At 33.7% G+C, this 16,622-nt stretch overlaps 1 protein-coding gene across 1 annotated transcript in view; it reads right to left on the bottom strand.

The window, feature by feature from the left end:
• LRP1B (LDL receptor related protein 1B) overlaps positions 1-16,622 on the bottom strand; it is a 669,075-nt gene that overhangs the window by 228,869 nt on the left and 423,584 nt on the right. Inside the window, exons 12-16 of the mRNA XM_038182072.2 lie at positions 11,685-11,865; positions 8,531-8,750; positions 5,561-5,750; positions 3,780-3,902; positions 2,272-2,412 (exon numbers count right to left, since the gene is read on the bottom strand). Coding sequence (XP_038038000.2) covers positions 2,272-2,412; positions 3,780-3,902; positions 5,561-5,750; positions 8,531-8,750; positions 11,685-11,865 — 855 coding nt within the window. The remainder of the gene's footprint in view (positions 1-2,271; positions 2,413-3,779; positions 3,903-5,560; positions 5,751-8,530; positions 8,751-11,684; positions 11,866-16,622) is intronic.

Below are 16,622 nucleotides of genomic sequence, written 5' to 3'. Positions count from 1 at the left end.
CAAATGGTATTTAAAATGAAAAGACATCTTGCAGGCTTATCCTTGACATTTCAGTAGCTTTTATCTTTGACCTTTCTACCTATTCTTCGCATTGAAAACAACACAGAGTGAGTGTGATACCTACAGCACATGAACCCTTCATGAGTGTTTTGTGTGGAAGGTGCAAGCACATTTGAGATGGAGATTAATTAATAATCTGAGCAAAAAGGTATTCCAAGTTGTATGTATTCACTTACGAAGCAACCTAGTTTGCAATCTGACTGGCAAATAAAACTGCTATCACATGTGATAAAAGTAAAAAGGAAAGACTTTTTTAAAAATCTGACTTTATTATTAGATACATAGATATTATTTTAAATGGTATTTAAGGCTTTTGCTTATATATATTTAACGAGTGTGTATTCTATTCATAACTGCAAATAATTCAGGCTAATTAAAAAAAAATCTATTGAAGTTACTATAGCAACTGTTGAAAAGGGATTACTGCTATCATAGTGGACTCTCTAACTATATGTCACGTACAGGTTTGGGACCAGATTACGATTTCATTTATATCTGTATAAATCCCTTTAGTATTACGAGCTTTGATCAATGAATTGGTCTAAATTACACTAATTTAAATGAGAATCAATTCAACTTTGCCAAAAGATTTTCCTTCTCACTCTTTTTATTAGTTGAACTCCTTATTTAAGTACAAGAATCCCCTGTATTATGTTAGTAAGCACTACAGTTCAGATCAACTGGACAAATGTCTTGACAAGAATTAGGATTTAAATCAGTACAACTACTACATGGAACTATCAAAATACATAAATGTAGGATAAAAGAATAATTGTCTATTTAACAGACATGAAGAAGAAGACCAAGGGATGACAAATGCAGTATATATCAACATCAAGCCTGTGTGAAACAAAAAAGATTTACCCAAGGATATATAAACACCACTCTCAATCCTCACAAATTCTCTTAGCCTCATCAGGTTCGTAAAGACCTCAGCAGAAGTACATACATCCAATTTTGGACACCCAACCCCAAGGATCATTTGACAACGTTCAATAAATAGCAAAGAAATCTAAACAAACTAATAAACAAAATAAAAAAAAAATAGAAAAAAAATAAAAAATGAAAATAAAAAGAACAAATTAGAATTGTTTTGTCTCAGAGAGAAAAGAATGAGAGACCATGACAGAAGTTTTCAGACTAAGAGAACAATGCTACACAGTAGAAGAGTTCATCATGTCTACAACTGATAGGAAAATAAGTGATGAATTTTCATTTCTGTAAAGAACACTTGGTTTAGGGAAATGATCTAATGATAGAAATAGGCAAGCATTGCAACAAACTGAGGAAGGAAAGAGGAATTTTCACAGCTGCAACTCTCCTTTCCAGGAATGACACAGATACATAATTGGTATGCTTTCTACTATTCTCATTTCAACACTGGGACTCTAAAGTAAAGATAACAACAATACTATAGCTCTACTGAAACTGAATTTTTAAAGACAGATTACATCTTGCTATAACTGGAAGTACTGTATTCTTTCTTCTTATATAAATAAAACATTATAGAATTACAGAATCCTTTAAGGTAGGGAGGGACTTCTTGAGATCACCTAGTGCAATCCCCCACTCAGGCTGGGTCAACCAGAGGAGGTTTCTCAGGACCACGTCCTTTTGAGTTTCAAATATATCCATAAATGGGCAACCCGTTGCAATGTTTGACCACTCTCACAGTATAAAAATGTTTTACTGTGTTCAGATGAAATTTCCTACTTTTCAATTTGCGTCAATTACCTTTTGTTCAGCATGTGGGCACTATGGAGATGTGTTTGTCTCTCATCTTCATTTCCTGCCGTTAGGTACTGTACTTCGCCTTGAACTGCCTACTAAGGCAGCTGTCAAGGTGAGGCTGACCCAGCTTAAGAAGGTTGAACTAGAGACAACCTGAGGCCCCTTCCAACCTCAACTATTCTATGACCGTATTTAAAAAGTGCAATAATTAGAAACAAAGCAAAAAATCCCTACACAGAAAGAATTAGAAATGACAATGCCAAAATCAAAATCATTATGACTGACATACTGCTCTTGTACTAAGCTATGAAACTAGTACGAGTGTCATTTAAAAATACTACTACTATTATAAACAAGAAAATGAAAGATTTACATAAATGACTTAAGGATATTGTTTGTGCTTAATACGGACATATTATTTTGTTTCCAGATTTTTAAATAAAGTATGAAATGTGGGTTAAAATTTCAAAGAATACATACAGCAAATTTCAGAATGCTCATCACTGCCATCCAAGCAGTCATCGTCCCCATCACAGCGCCAGCGATCCTGGATACAGCGCTTATTGTTGCACTGAAACTGTTCAGCTTTGCACAACTGTGGTAACACTTCTCCCTGTTTAACTAGGAAAAATATCCAAGAAGCACATGTAATATATCAGCTTGATACATACAGATTTTTTTGTTTGCACTCTTCTGAAGAGTTTGTAATAAACTTTTTATTTTTTAGGTAATATGTCCTGAAGCCTGCAGCAGCATGCAGACCTGAGTGTATAGCTGAGGTAGTATATTTTTAACAAATGGAAGAACTCATAACAGAATGGCTTTTTTTTTTTTTAATTAAGGCATAAGATGATAGTGTAAAAATACCCATTTAAAATATTGTAATGCCTCACTGACAATGAAAAGAAAATATTCTCACAGACAATCAAAATTCTGTTGCACATTTAAAGGCTAGAAAATGATTACTGAAAAGCTGATTCTTGTATCCAAGCAACAACTAAAACACCTGCATTATGCACTGGTACAAACTCAGCAAGAAAAGGATAAAATTCTATGGCGGTAGAATTAAGTAGCAAGCTACAAGCTTACTGGTAAATCCAGACAGATACATTTCTCAACATAAGGTTCAGAATCTTTAGTGTGTAAAATACAACACATCCCTCTATGACCCTATCAGGAACACCAAAGTCTTTGGAAAGAGCTGGGCACTGAAGTCAGATGGGAAAAAAAGGAGGAAAGATGCTTCATTGAGATCTGAAAGTGTCTAGCCTCTCTTCCTAATGCTTACATTCCCTCTTACCAGTGGTAAATCCACCTTCCAGTATTTTCTGCTAAAAGAAAAGTTTGCTTTAACAGAGATGGCTCTGCCTGCCATGCGTTTGGGTCAAGTTCAAGGTAATTGTAAACTCAGTAATGTTCATCGTGCTATGAAATAATTCTTTTGCTTTACTCAGCTGTACCAGGTCTATAGCTGGAGAGCTATGTAAAGTTTCATACACTACACTTAAAGAACTAAACAAATGAGATCAAAAAGATCAATCAGAATTTTAAGTTACAAAATAGCGTGTCATCTTTTTTTTTTATTATTATATTTTTTAATGCACATACTATCTGATATTAACATTAATTTTAAATTCCATGTTTTATTATTAATATATATATATATTTGGTGTTTCAATGAAAATGTCCAAGGCAGAGATGAAAGGAAAAGATGGCAAAATTTGCATAGCCTATGTAAGGACATGTTATGTATATAAATATCTGCTTGATGGATTTTATGAACAGCTTGAGAACTAACATTTTCTATGCCTGATTTCAACTAAAGGTATGGAGACCATATAATAATCTGAAACCAGTTCATATAGATTATTAACTTGAAATTTCCTTATATTTCTGATATTTTGTAAAAGAGGTAAGTGAAATATTTAAATCCATTAACGTATCAGACATTTTAAAATATTTTCCAGTGAACTCTTTAAAAAGCTTACTTGTGCAAGTTGTACTGTTTTCCTCCAAAAACTGATTATCAGCACAGGCACAAACTCTGCCTCCAGGAATGGCTAAACAAAGAGTACTGCAACCTCCATTGTTAACACGACATGCATTATCACCTGTAAAAGCAAGAAAAGGAACTTTAAAACTAACAGCTGCGCTAGAACTAGTTTTGTTCGTATGTTTGTTTTTATTTTCCTTTTTTGAGTATGTAAGCATTTTAAGATCCTTTTATAATTATCCTCTCCATTTAGGGAAACATTATTCTCATAGTTTGATTACTACAGCTTATAATAGAAGAATAATTTCAGTTACAGGTTGCAATAGCTTGTAAGAATAAAAAGCAATTACATCATTAGCTCATAGCATTTTATCTCACGTTTTAGGAGATGAATAAGTGTTGGAAACTATTTAATATGTTACATCTACATGTGCTGACAGATTGCCATGAATATAGTGGTTTTAAGAAATCCAACAGTATATATAGAAAGGTCTGAATTATAATTGCAGTTGCACATGTTCAAACAATGTGACTACAAATGCAGACTAAGAAAAAAAGAGAAACAGAAATTAGAAGTACATGTATAATGAGATCGTGGCAGATAGAATTCAAGGCAGACATTCCACTACTCTTTGATGAACACATCTGCTTTTCTTTGCTTTCTTTTCCCCTGTTGTTTCTTCCCAAAAGCCATATGCAGTTCACACAAAGTTACTGACAGCTGTCAGGTGTTCTAACATGCACTGCTGCATACTGGTGATGATACTGTGAAAATACAGCTGAGTTTTAAGGATGGTGACAAGGTATCTGTGAGATGTCCTGTAAACCTAAAAAAAACCTCCACCATTTTAATATGCTGGGTATTACGGCTGAGCAAAGTACACATTAAAGTTGTATCTGTACTAAATAGCATTGGGATAAATGGTGAAATTTCTATGTTATTTATTTATTTATTTATTTTGTTCATGTACAGGATCAAATGTTGCAGGACTGCAAACATCTTAGAGTCTCCGATTTTCTGTAGGAACCGTGGAACTGGAAACACTGTTCTACTTGTACATGTCAAAAATGATAGCCCAATAGGCTTGACATTTTTCTTGTTGAGATCTATAGTTATTATTATTTAACATAGACTACTTTTAAAACAGTATTTTACTTATACTCATTCCTGATATTTAGTTTCATGCTTTCAATCTCTGGTAGCAGACATTAGCCAGAAATATGTTCTCACTAAAGAAAGCAAATATTCAACACTTATCTAAATTCCATATGCAGTAAACAGATTCCAAAGTTTTCTTCAGTAAAATACAAATGTAAATTAAATTGTGTGCATTTTCTAAACTCTATCTGTACTACTTTATGGCTTTCTATCTCATTTCTCTACTGACACAAATAGCATAAACAACCTACTCTTGCACTATTCTCAAAGGCCACCATTCTGTATAACAGCACCTTGTACTTTCAGCAGACTAATTCATATGGTGCTGATGAAGATCTTACCCAACAAGAAGTAAATTAGTATTGTATGTGCATGAGCCAATGCATACATATTATCCATTCATATTTTCAGTGTCTCTTTCACACACAAGAAAAACAGTAATAAACACAGAAGAAATACAGTTAGTTATACTAATTTGGCTCACTGTTAATAAGTACAAAATGATCAATTTTAACATCAATGGACTGAAATATTAAGAATTGTCTTTGTCATGCCATAACCAACATGGAAAATATTATTTCATATTAAAGCTTTGAGAAATTATATCTTATTAATACCTTGCTGTTTGCGCGGGTCATAAATCTGAAGCCCAAACAAAGGTGGTCTCTCACTTCTTAACAGTGTCACATTTCCTGTAACCAGATCCAACTGGAAAATAGATCCATTCATATAATCTGTCCAGTAAACACGATTTCCATGATGCGATAGTCCAAACGGATGATTCAGATCTTTTCCACTATAGACTACCTGCAATTAATTAGTGATCATTGGCAAGGCTAAAATAATTATTTTTTCTTAGCATACTTTACAGTGAATATAAAATAGAAAACAGGAAAACTGAGATTAGGAGATTAGCAATGTGTAGATATAGCAATTTAATGCAATGACATTAGTGTAAAGCTGTTCTGTGCACCAGCAACAGTTAACTTCATAACTTCAGATACATTCATTTTAAGTTGATCCTAACATATAATGCATAGGATTGCAGGTAAACATACAATTATTATGTTCAGTAAAAAGATTTCAAATATTTGCTTCTTCTAAAATGTTGCTGAACTCCTCTTCTCCTATAAACAATCAATCTCATATTTCAGAGTGACTTTTACCTCAACTAGGTTTTTAATTCAGCACTCCTGCTTCTACCAAAAGCAAAGAACAATGTGTATGAGTTGCTTATTTTTGTTCAAGTGTGAAGCAAAGAGCAGAGACTACTTATTTATTTTTTCTTATTAAATTCTCCATTATCTTGGGTTGGGGTAACTTAAAAATAAAACAAAACAAAACATAACATGCCATTGTTGGTTCCCATAACAGCAAAAACTATTTTTCTCCACAGATCTTTTGCCTCTGGTTAATTAACATAAACAGAAGTACAAATTATTACCAAATCTTGTCTCTGTTTTATAGACTGCAGGAATGTAAACCCATGTCTTTGCTATAGATCTAGTCTCAGGGCTCGCTAACAAGAAATACAACTACACAAGAGCTGTCTGATAAAGAGGAATAGTTTAAAAATATCTGTAATTCCTACAGAATTAAAACAAACCTTTTTTTTTTTTTTTAAAAAGTTTTAATTTACCATCATGAAAATTGCATTCATTTGAATGATTTGAATTATAAAGACATAGAAGAGAGCAAAATTCTACATCATCTACTTCTGGGAATGCCTCCTTTATACTTCATCATAGCAGCTGTTGTTTAGGATGATTAAGTTTCAGTATTCTTCTGTTGGCTGGGCTACTTCCTTGAACTAATGCCCAATAGTGTATTTCTATCTTGCCTCCAGAAACAGTGAAGCAGTTCATCAGATTCTGTACCTTGTCTCTATTTAGAGACACATACCCAAGAGAATAAATAAACTGTTAAAATACAACTGCTTTGAGGTGACGAAACAGCATCTTGCTTTCCCCTTCAATTTTTCTATTTGGGTTTGGAATGTATTCATTTATTATTAATTTATTTAATGGTCAAAACACTTCAGTTAACTGCTTTTGATAAAAATTAATTCATCAGTCAATCACCCACCAACTAGTGGTGGAATTAATTTAGAAATTCCCCAGACCCCAAGTCTTCACTATATCAACATTTACAGAATTAAAGATGCTACAGACCCAGTTATATTTTAACCAGAATATCCTGGAATAAATAACAAAGGACCCAGCATCAAAAGCAAGTATCTTCTAGTTATTTTTGGATGCATACAATTTACTCAGATGTCTCCAAAGTTTATTTAAATCACAGAATTATGCAAGAAAGCCTTTAAAAATCAACAACAACAACCACCACTAACAGAACAATTCTGTGACACTTCAATATAAAGCCTGTAAAGACAGGTGCTTCTTATTATTCAGCAGTTACAGCAGGAGGCAAAAACAGCATCTCTCACTAGTAATCCATGTGTAATTCATGGCAGCTGTATTTACTTGTTTAGACCTGTTCTGTCCAGGAACTTTCCAACAAGTCTAACATGGCAAGTAGACAAAGATCTTTGATTAAAATTGCCTTGCTGCCAGTACACTTACCCTCCTGCTCCCTCCATTACAGGACCATAATGGATTTGGAGCAAAAGTAAAAACACTAAATGTAAATTCCAACCTAGCTATTGTGACAAACTGCAACACTACTGCATTGATACAGGTTTAAGAGCAGATAATCCAATACACTGATTTTAAAAGCAGTATGTGCTTGCACAGGGACGAGTACCAAGGAGAATGGTGTCTACAGTCACTATTTTCAGTACTAGAGATCTGTGTATTGGTCCTATCATATGGCCATCATATGGAGGGAATCATGAATAAAGGACAAGTGAATTTGTGAAAAAAATGCTTACACAGAAGTAAAAGGACTTAATGCCAGCCACTCTCTACTAATGCCAAAGAAAACATTTCAATTGTCAAGGTACTAATTTTATGAAACTAATTTTATTAGTTTCCAGTCTAAAGCTTCAGCTGTTTTCCATATGTTTATTCTGTGCTTGTTCCTTCTAGAAAACAACATAGGACTTCTATAAAGATTTGTATCGAGGTAATACAGCCATTAGTAATAACTAAAACAATCTCTCTCTATCGTTGACTGTACTTGTTGAGTGTTTCCTCTCTACATAGTACTGCAAATGTTCAAATAATGTCCCAAGATTCATCAAAAGCAGTAAAGCTAAACGAAAGCCTAGCTCTGGCAGAGTCAAAAGACTTTTCTTTTTCTTTTTATTTATTTATTTATTTTTTTACTGAAAAGCTCTCTGTAGTTTGTTGGATCAATCCAGATGAAATTCATTGTCACATGAGAAAAATATATTAATAAAAAAATAACAACTTTTGTGTCACTTTCTAAAGTAAAGATGAAAACTTTAAGCTGCATTTTATTCTTCTGCAGGAGACTGCCAACATCGCTTGTTTCAACGGAGATTACACTGGACATGCCACAGGGTTACAGAGACTTTAAAAAGCTTGAAAAGTATTTTTAATGTAACACAATAAAATCCAGAGAAAGAGCATGCCTGTGGCAAAGCAGCAGTATTTTTCTTTTACCTTTCTGTCAGTTCCATTCAAAAATATCCTTTCAATGTGATCATAATAGGCATCACACCAGTATAACACATTGGCATGATAGTCCAGAGTTAAACCATTTGGCCATAGCATCTTTGATGTTACAAAAATCTGCCGACTGTAGCCATCCATCCATGCCTTCTCAATTCTTCCCACACTGTCATCTATTTCATCTTCTTCCCAGTCTGTCCAATACATCCAGCTATGAAATCATAAAAAATGAACATTTAGATACCATTTTAATCATGTGAATAATACTGTAGACTTTTAACGGAAGTTTGAAACAGTATACCCACAAGCCAGAGCAATTTTGTCTTTTGCAAGTCTTTGCATGCCTTTCCACTGCTATATAATGATATTTAATTTCCATGTATTCTGGATGCTGCTAAAATGACACTTAAGGATTTTTTCTCATATTGTAATGAATTACACAAACACCAAATGGACTGACATGAGAAGTGAAAAAATTAAGAACTTTTTTAATCACACCAGAATTATGATTTTTTAAACAGTATTTTACTGACTTCGTCATGAAATTTGAACTTTAGCTGTTGTGTAGTTTGTGGGGTTTTGTTTGTTTGTTTGTTTTTAAGTCTAATTTGCCTTTTGATGCAAAGCTGATTTTTTTTTTTTATTATTATTATACTTAATACTATATCAAAAAGCTTCAATACATGAATTAGTTGCATTCTAATTGAATAGCTACAGGATAACCTTGATGTTCTGTGAACTTCACATCCCACGTGAAAGCAGCCAAATTACTCTGAAACTATTATGAGCAGTCTATCCCTTACAAAAGTATTTAGAAATAGATGTCTAGAAGTATTTGAAAATTATCTAGTTGGGCTAGTAGGCAATTTTCGCAGTTTTAAGTGCAGCAGTGTAGATAACGAAAACAACTACAAAAAATAAGTACCTACTCTCAAAAATCAAGCAAACATTGCAGTAAGTCATCTAACAGTATTCACTTAGATTGAGTTCTCTGAGACACTCTCTACTGGCCATTATAAACACACCCTGTGTTTACTTTTCATTTTTGTTTCTTTTTTTATTGCATTAGTGTATTGATGATGCCTTATTAAAGAATTTGCTGGTGACAATTCTGATTTCAACAACTTAAAATACATAACCTGAACTTATACAAAAGCTGAGGGTAGAAAATATGCTAAGAAATACCACATTTTTCTTACAAAAAGAAAAACACAGGTTCATGGAAAGAAACACACAGAAGCCAGTATGTAATGTATGAAGCCCCTAAACAGCATTCCAGATGGAAGGTAATGTTAATATGAGGAAAATACTTTGTAACAGATGTATACTTTAAAGCCAAATATAGATTTGCCATTATTAAGTATTAAATAGAGTAAAACCAGCATATGTTTCTTAAACAAATATGGTGCTACTTCCAAGTATTAAAGGTGTCACGACTTCTTAGGTATTTAGGTGTCTCACCTAATTTTAGAATCATAAATCTGTTGAAATCAAACTTTCTGAAATAATTTCTGTAATCCCAATCCACCTAATTTGTTAGTACTTTAAAGAATAAAATCCTGGAATTTTAATCCTGATTGTCTCCATGTGTCCAAAGGAAGGAAAAAAATGAAGAAAAAAAAAATGTTCTTCCTGACAAATCCAATCAGATTAAAAGACAATTTCAAATCTACTGGGCAAGCATTTTATTCACACCACTTTTATGTTTAAGAATAATTTGATCAGTTTGTTTTTTATCTAAGAAATTGGAAAAAAAATAATATTACACCATCATTACACAGATTTAGGGATATGAAGGTGTACATCTTTTGTTTCTTCTCTATTTAACATGATTCTAACACAAAGAAAGTTGTATTGGGTTCTTTTAGTATCTTTCCAAGTATATGCTAAGAACATAAACAAATTTTTGATCCATGATGCTTACAAATCTCACTGTATGTCTAACTCAAAAAACACCACATTTAACCACAGAATTTTAAAACCTATATATGCTGTAAAGCTCAAGAAAAGATACAGGCCAGTATGGAATTTATACTGAAGGCCAAAATATGTTTTATACCTATTTACATGACTCCTAAAGAGCAATTAATGAGCTTTCCCCCATTAACTTTTTGTCTGTACTTATTCTAGTTATCATGTCATAAACTAAAACATGCTTACAGTAATGGACATTTACATTAATGTGCTTTAATTGTATCTCAAAATGCAGTTAATACTTCTGTGTTGGTTAAATCAAGACTAATATTTTCTAAACATAATTAGAATGCCATAATAAACGCTATCCCTCAGGAAAAGCTTCCATGGGAAGCATGATCATGAAGGGCAAGTTATTTTATTAGTGAAGTGTTTTATATAATAGTCCTTTCCAGATAATACATCTTCATACACTATTTCCTGTGCCATGCATTTACTGAGCTGGAAAATTTAACAAAGTAATTGTAGGTATGGTTATGGTTTGTGGTCTGATTTTACATTCTTACTATCTGACCTTAATTAATTATAGCCTGTCCACAGTCACTTCCATTCCTCAAGGACAAGCTCAAAAGTGAAAACCTGATAGTGTAAATACATTCTAGTACTAGAAAAACAGCAATCAATCCAGCCACACTAGAGTTACCTGCCTAAATCATTCCCCAGTGACAATTTTCTGAATAAATGTATCAGTGAATTTTTAGGTATACCACAACCATAACACACTAATATAATGTTCTTTTTATTATGCAGCCTATCACAACCTATTATATTAGTAATGAAAAATACCTGTCTCATTTATTTTTGTAAACTAATGTGTACAAGGATATGATTTTAATTAACTTGAGAAATAGAGACTTAAAAAGAGAGAAATAAAGAAGAGTATTATAAAGTTCACCTAATATTAAAAATACATACAGGTCTGATACACTCAATTTGTTCAAGCAAAAAGTGAATCACATTCAAATTAACTTGACATAGGTTCAGCTGTGTCTGAGCATACACATTCTTCTCAAAGCTTCAGACAAGAATTCTTGACAGGAATTAGAGATATAGACTAGACTACTGCAGAATTTTAGACTACTATTTGGCTTTACAGACCCATCCTAAGCAAAATTCAATCCTGTATTTATCCTATAAAGATATGAATTAAACATGATAGACTACTCCATACCCATTGACAGGATCAACAACAATTCCTCTAGGGTGGGACATGTCTCCCTCCAACAAAGTTTTCCGACTTTGAGCAGCCTTTTCCAGTCTGGCTACAGCAATCGTTTTCCTGTGGCCATCGTTTGTCCAATAAAGATTATTTCCAATCCAGTCCACTGCTATGCCTTCTACATTATCGAGATCTGAGAGAGAAGGGAGGGGCAGTAATAAAAGATTAATATTATACATTCATTTTCTAACACTACCCATTAATGTCAATAATGGACAATATCTTATACATATAGCTAAATTAGATTATTTTATTGAATTAATTATATTTGCTGAATTACACTACTGAAGTTTGCTGTGTCTGTCAGAATTAATTTTTGCTGAAGACAACCTACTGGCCATAAAATTTGTGTATTAGGCCATAAGCCCTGCATATGCTAACTAATCAGACTCAGACAAAACACTGTTTAACAAAATCCTACTTAGCTCTTAAATTTAACCCAAAATTGTTATATCACCCAAGTCAGGAGAAGCTTCGAGGATTAACTGTAGTATTCCATCTAAATTATCTTGTTTTTACCCAAATAAAAAAATATCATTATTTTTTAAAAAAATAAGCAAAATATACATTGTATATACATTGACCATGCAAAGCACAGAAGCAAGAACATTACAACAGTTTGAGTAATTCTCCACATCTATGTACAGGAGCATCACTAACACAGCAAACAATACACACGCAAACAGTGTGCCTCAGCAGCATCCCCACCTCTCAGCGCCCACAAAACACCTTTACATGTAACCAGCCCTTGACAATCCCATTAGTTTTGGGGCATGCTTTTCTTGCTCCATCTCAACTCAACCAATGCTTCAACACTGCCTGCCACCCCCACCCCACCACCTTGTGGCAGCTGGGGGTGTCCTTCCATTACTGGGTCCCCAAGGTTTCTGGGTCTGGTTGTGAGCACCTCAGGGTTGTTCTGAGCCAAACACCAGCCACCAGCAACTGGAGGCACATGAAAGAGGTTGAGACAGGCCCAAGTGGTGGTACCCAGTGGTTACCTGACTGCCACCCACCCAAAAGCTTTGCTCACTGTAGTAGTCTTCTGAAGTAAAACTGTAGGTGGAATCGCTCATCCTCCTATATCACTCCTACATGATTTGGCACAGCTCAGGTTGATAGTCTGAGTTATCTTTACCACAACAAAATTGTGCAAGGCTAATGCCATACTCTAAAACTTTAAAATTTCATCACAAAAGATGCCTCCCCATAATACAATTAGTAAGCACTAATGGAAAGGCCGTACTTACTAAGTTTAATAATTTCAGCATAACTATGAGGGTTTTTTTGCAACATATCAGACCTGTTTTACTTGGGACAAACTCTTCACCAATACTATTTTTTTTTAGATGACAAACGCCTTTAGCGATGTTCTAATAAATTATTCCATTCCCCACAAGAAACCAGTGAAATTCTTCGTAACAGATGGGAATGTAAGGCACTTGTACCTAGTCAAGGTACATAACTTATTTAACATAACTTATTTAACAGACTGCAAAAAACTTACTGCTTACTATAGCCCATAGATAATGTACAGGGTACCATCAAAAACACACCAAGATAAAATATGAGTTTTATCCCAAAAATGAAATATTGGGCTTTTTATAGACTTGGATGCAATAAAAGCATCTATAAAAGGTGTCATTATAATCTCAATAGCATTGTAACATGACAAGTGACTTCACAGTCCTTTTGTTGAACAATGTTTTTCAGAGAGTTGTAATGTCACTAAATCCCTATCAAGTTAGCAGAGACATAATGTTTTCACATAACATTTTTCCTAAATTTTATAGCTATTTCCTTTAAAAAAAACGCAAATGCATTTAAAATGCAATGTTGAAGTATCTTAAGAATATAGTAGAGATATGCACTGTATTTTCAGATCTAAAAATAACAATCCCCTTATTAAGACAGATATTTCAATAAGTATTTTTCAGTAAGAGCCTACTAAAAGTGACATCATGACAGCCATGTAATACTATTTAGAACTTTTTCCCTTATCAGTATCCCCTGATATAAAAAGTATATTCCCTGTTTTCCCTCAGTACAATGGACAGTGGACAAACAGCACAAATTAATAAAGAGAAATATACAGATGAAATATTCCTTAAAAAAAAAAAAAAAAAAAAAAAAGGAAGGAAGGAAATTCCTGTCAATATCGTGGAGTTATATATAAAAGTATTTGAGAAATGAATTTGCTTGTCTCGAACAAGTTAACAATGTGGGACTAGAAGTCTCTCTAGTGTGTGTAATTATTTTATCCCAAGCATATTGCCTATGTTAACTTTAACACTTGTGGAGATGTATGTAAATGGAGGTGTATGCATGTAAAGCTGCGATGTATGTCAAACTTTTTTTTTTTTTTCACAGTTTTTTTTCGTCTGATTGTTTTCTAAATTTAAACCTTGAACTGCAAAATACACTGTACCACTGCAGTGACCTGAATAGTAACAGGAATTAAACATATGTAACATCTAAAGCTTCCTTATTTAGATGAGATTATTTTTATTTTTTTTTTAAATGTGAACTGAAGCTCAAATACAAATATAAGATTTTTAAAAACTCATATTTCTAAAGGCAACAATTTGCCATATCGGTTTTAAATGTATAAGAGATTATAAGCACAGTATGCAATTTCGTACAGAATGGCCTAACTCCATTAATGTCAGTTAAATCATGTGCACTAATGTTGCCTAAAATACTACACATAACACAAGCATATATATTTTTTAAAATAGTTCTTCTGTATACAAACCAGCTAGACAGATAGATTCCAAAGATCTGTGTAGACTTACCATTACCTTGTTTAAACAAAAAGTTAGCCTTTGCCCATCCTTGCTAATATTTCCAAGTTTTCCATGATATAAATCATTAAGGCTTACAGTGACCTCAAATAACATCAGGGTGTCAAAGAAATGTGTTTTTTTTTTAAAAAGGAAGAATAAAAGAGGGAGAGTGTGTGTTTGTGGCGGTCCAACTGAACAATCCTTAAGTCCCTTTAAAAAAAATATCTGTTTTGTTCCATTTTTTAAATTTAAAAAATGTATTTAAAAAGTAAGTCTGAAACTTTTATTACAGCATTTTCTGTTGCTGATGAAAGTACACTTATTGCAGTTGTGCTGCCAAGTCTGGGATAGGCCTTGCTGTGGGCTGTCAAACAGTTATCAATACTACACAGCAGTTTATTTTCCAAAGTGAAGAATAAGAAATCACAGCTGAAGCTGTATCGGAAATCAAACTCCAGCAGCGTTAGGTGCTCAGCGTTCTCAATTGCCAGTCAACAGCTTGTAGGATCAGGCTCTCATGTAGGCAAACTGTAATTATCTGAGTTACAGTGTTGTTTGAGCTAGCATATCTGTTCTTGCAAAACCTGATAGTCACAAAAAATGACAACTTCTCATCTGAGAAATGACACAGATAGAGCTCCTTAGCAGCATGCTGTACAGAGCGAATATTAAACCACCTCCTGACACACCTGATTTTCTCTAGTAGCCTTCCACCAAGGAATGATTTAATCTATCCCTGCTGAGCTCTTGAGAGCTGACAGAAATAAAAGCTGAGGTGGTATGGCTGGAGGCCATATTAATTTTTAAAATCATGATAAACACATTAACAAGTGTTCTTTAAACATTCCTTAAAGTTATGAAAATACATCAAGTTCTAACTTACAATGTAAGCTACTGGAAAATGAGTGAGGAAAGAATGACACTGATTTTATTTATTTTTAAATATTAGGAACACTAACAATACATCATTAAGTAATCCACATCTCTTTTGGCAGTACTTTGGCATTTTGCTATGTTGTATTTACGAAGAGTAGAAATTACAGTTAAAAATTATTTAAAAGAATCTCATCAAGTTGTTGATCTGGTATACAATGTTTATTGACGTTTGCATGTTTGATTAGGCTAACCTCAACCTGTCTGACACCCTTCAGCAAGGATACTCTTTGGTATGACCGTGAATGTTTAAGTCTATATACTGTCCACTCTACCTGCACTCCACATTTGGATTAGCTTGTTGTAAAATAAAATGTCTGTTGTTTAGTTAAAGTTCAGCAGTAGAGATTTGGTGATGTATGTTACCCATTTCCATACACACAGTGAAGAATTACCAGATTGGCACCTGAGTGTTCATTATTTACTCAGACAGCCACCATTTATTATGCTATCACCAAGCTCCTCGTAGCTACTCCTGAAGGGATCTGCATGCGGACTTTGAGGTCTGTAGAGAGGAGAGACCTTATACCAAAAAAAGCGTCACAGCACTGCAAATGGGAGAGTTGTCTCTGAGACAGCAGGATTAAAACATGGGTTATGAATCATGGGGAATGAAAATCCCTCCATTAATGCAAAAGTATTTTAGTTACTTTCACAGTCTCAAGCTTCAATTTACAAATGGAGACGTTAAGCTCTATGAAGAGCAAGATGGATATTCATGCTGCTTTTATTTTTCTTGAGTACTAGAAAATAATTACTGCAGAATGTATTTCAACTGAGGCAGTAGCTACATCTTGCTGAAGCCGTCTTTCATGAAAAATGTCTGTTAAAGAAAAAGACGGGTTGACAGTCTAAAGGTTTAGTTAGTGAAATAGCATTTAATATGAAGAGATGTGCCTCTAGACCAGGGAGATTCTATGGTGAGAGGTGGAAACTAGAGAACTGCTGATAGTTTTTCTACTTGCTATAATATACAGTACAAATACCTTAGTTCAGATTCTCAAAAGTGTTTAGGTTTTCCTGTTGCTTCCACAGATACAAGGAAAAATACATCAGAAAAGACAAAGCTAAATCACTTTTTTTTTTTTTTCCCCCTAATTAGTTTTCAAGTGATAGCACTACAGAAAGTCTTCCTCTGCCAATCTACTTGAATAAACTCCAGAAACCACAT

The sequence above is a fragment of the Anas platyrhynchos genome, chromosome 7, assembly GCF_047663525.1.
Source record: "Anas platyrhynchos isolate ZD024472 breed Pekin duck chromosome 7, IASCAAS_PekinDuck_T2T, whole genome shotgun sequence".
Classification (NCBI taxonomy): Eukaryota; Metazoa; Chordata; class Aves; order Anseriformes; family Anatidae; genus Anas; species Anas platyrhynchos.
This window is presented reverse-complemented; position numbering and strand designations above follow the sequence as displayed.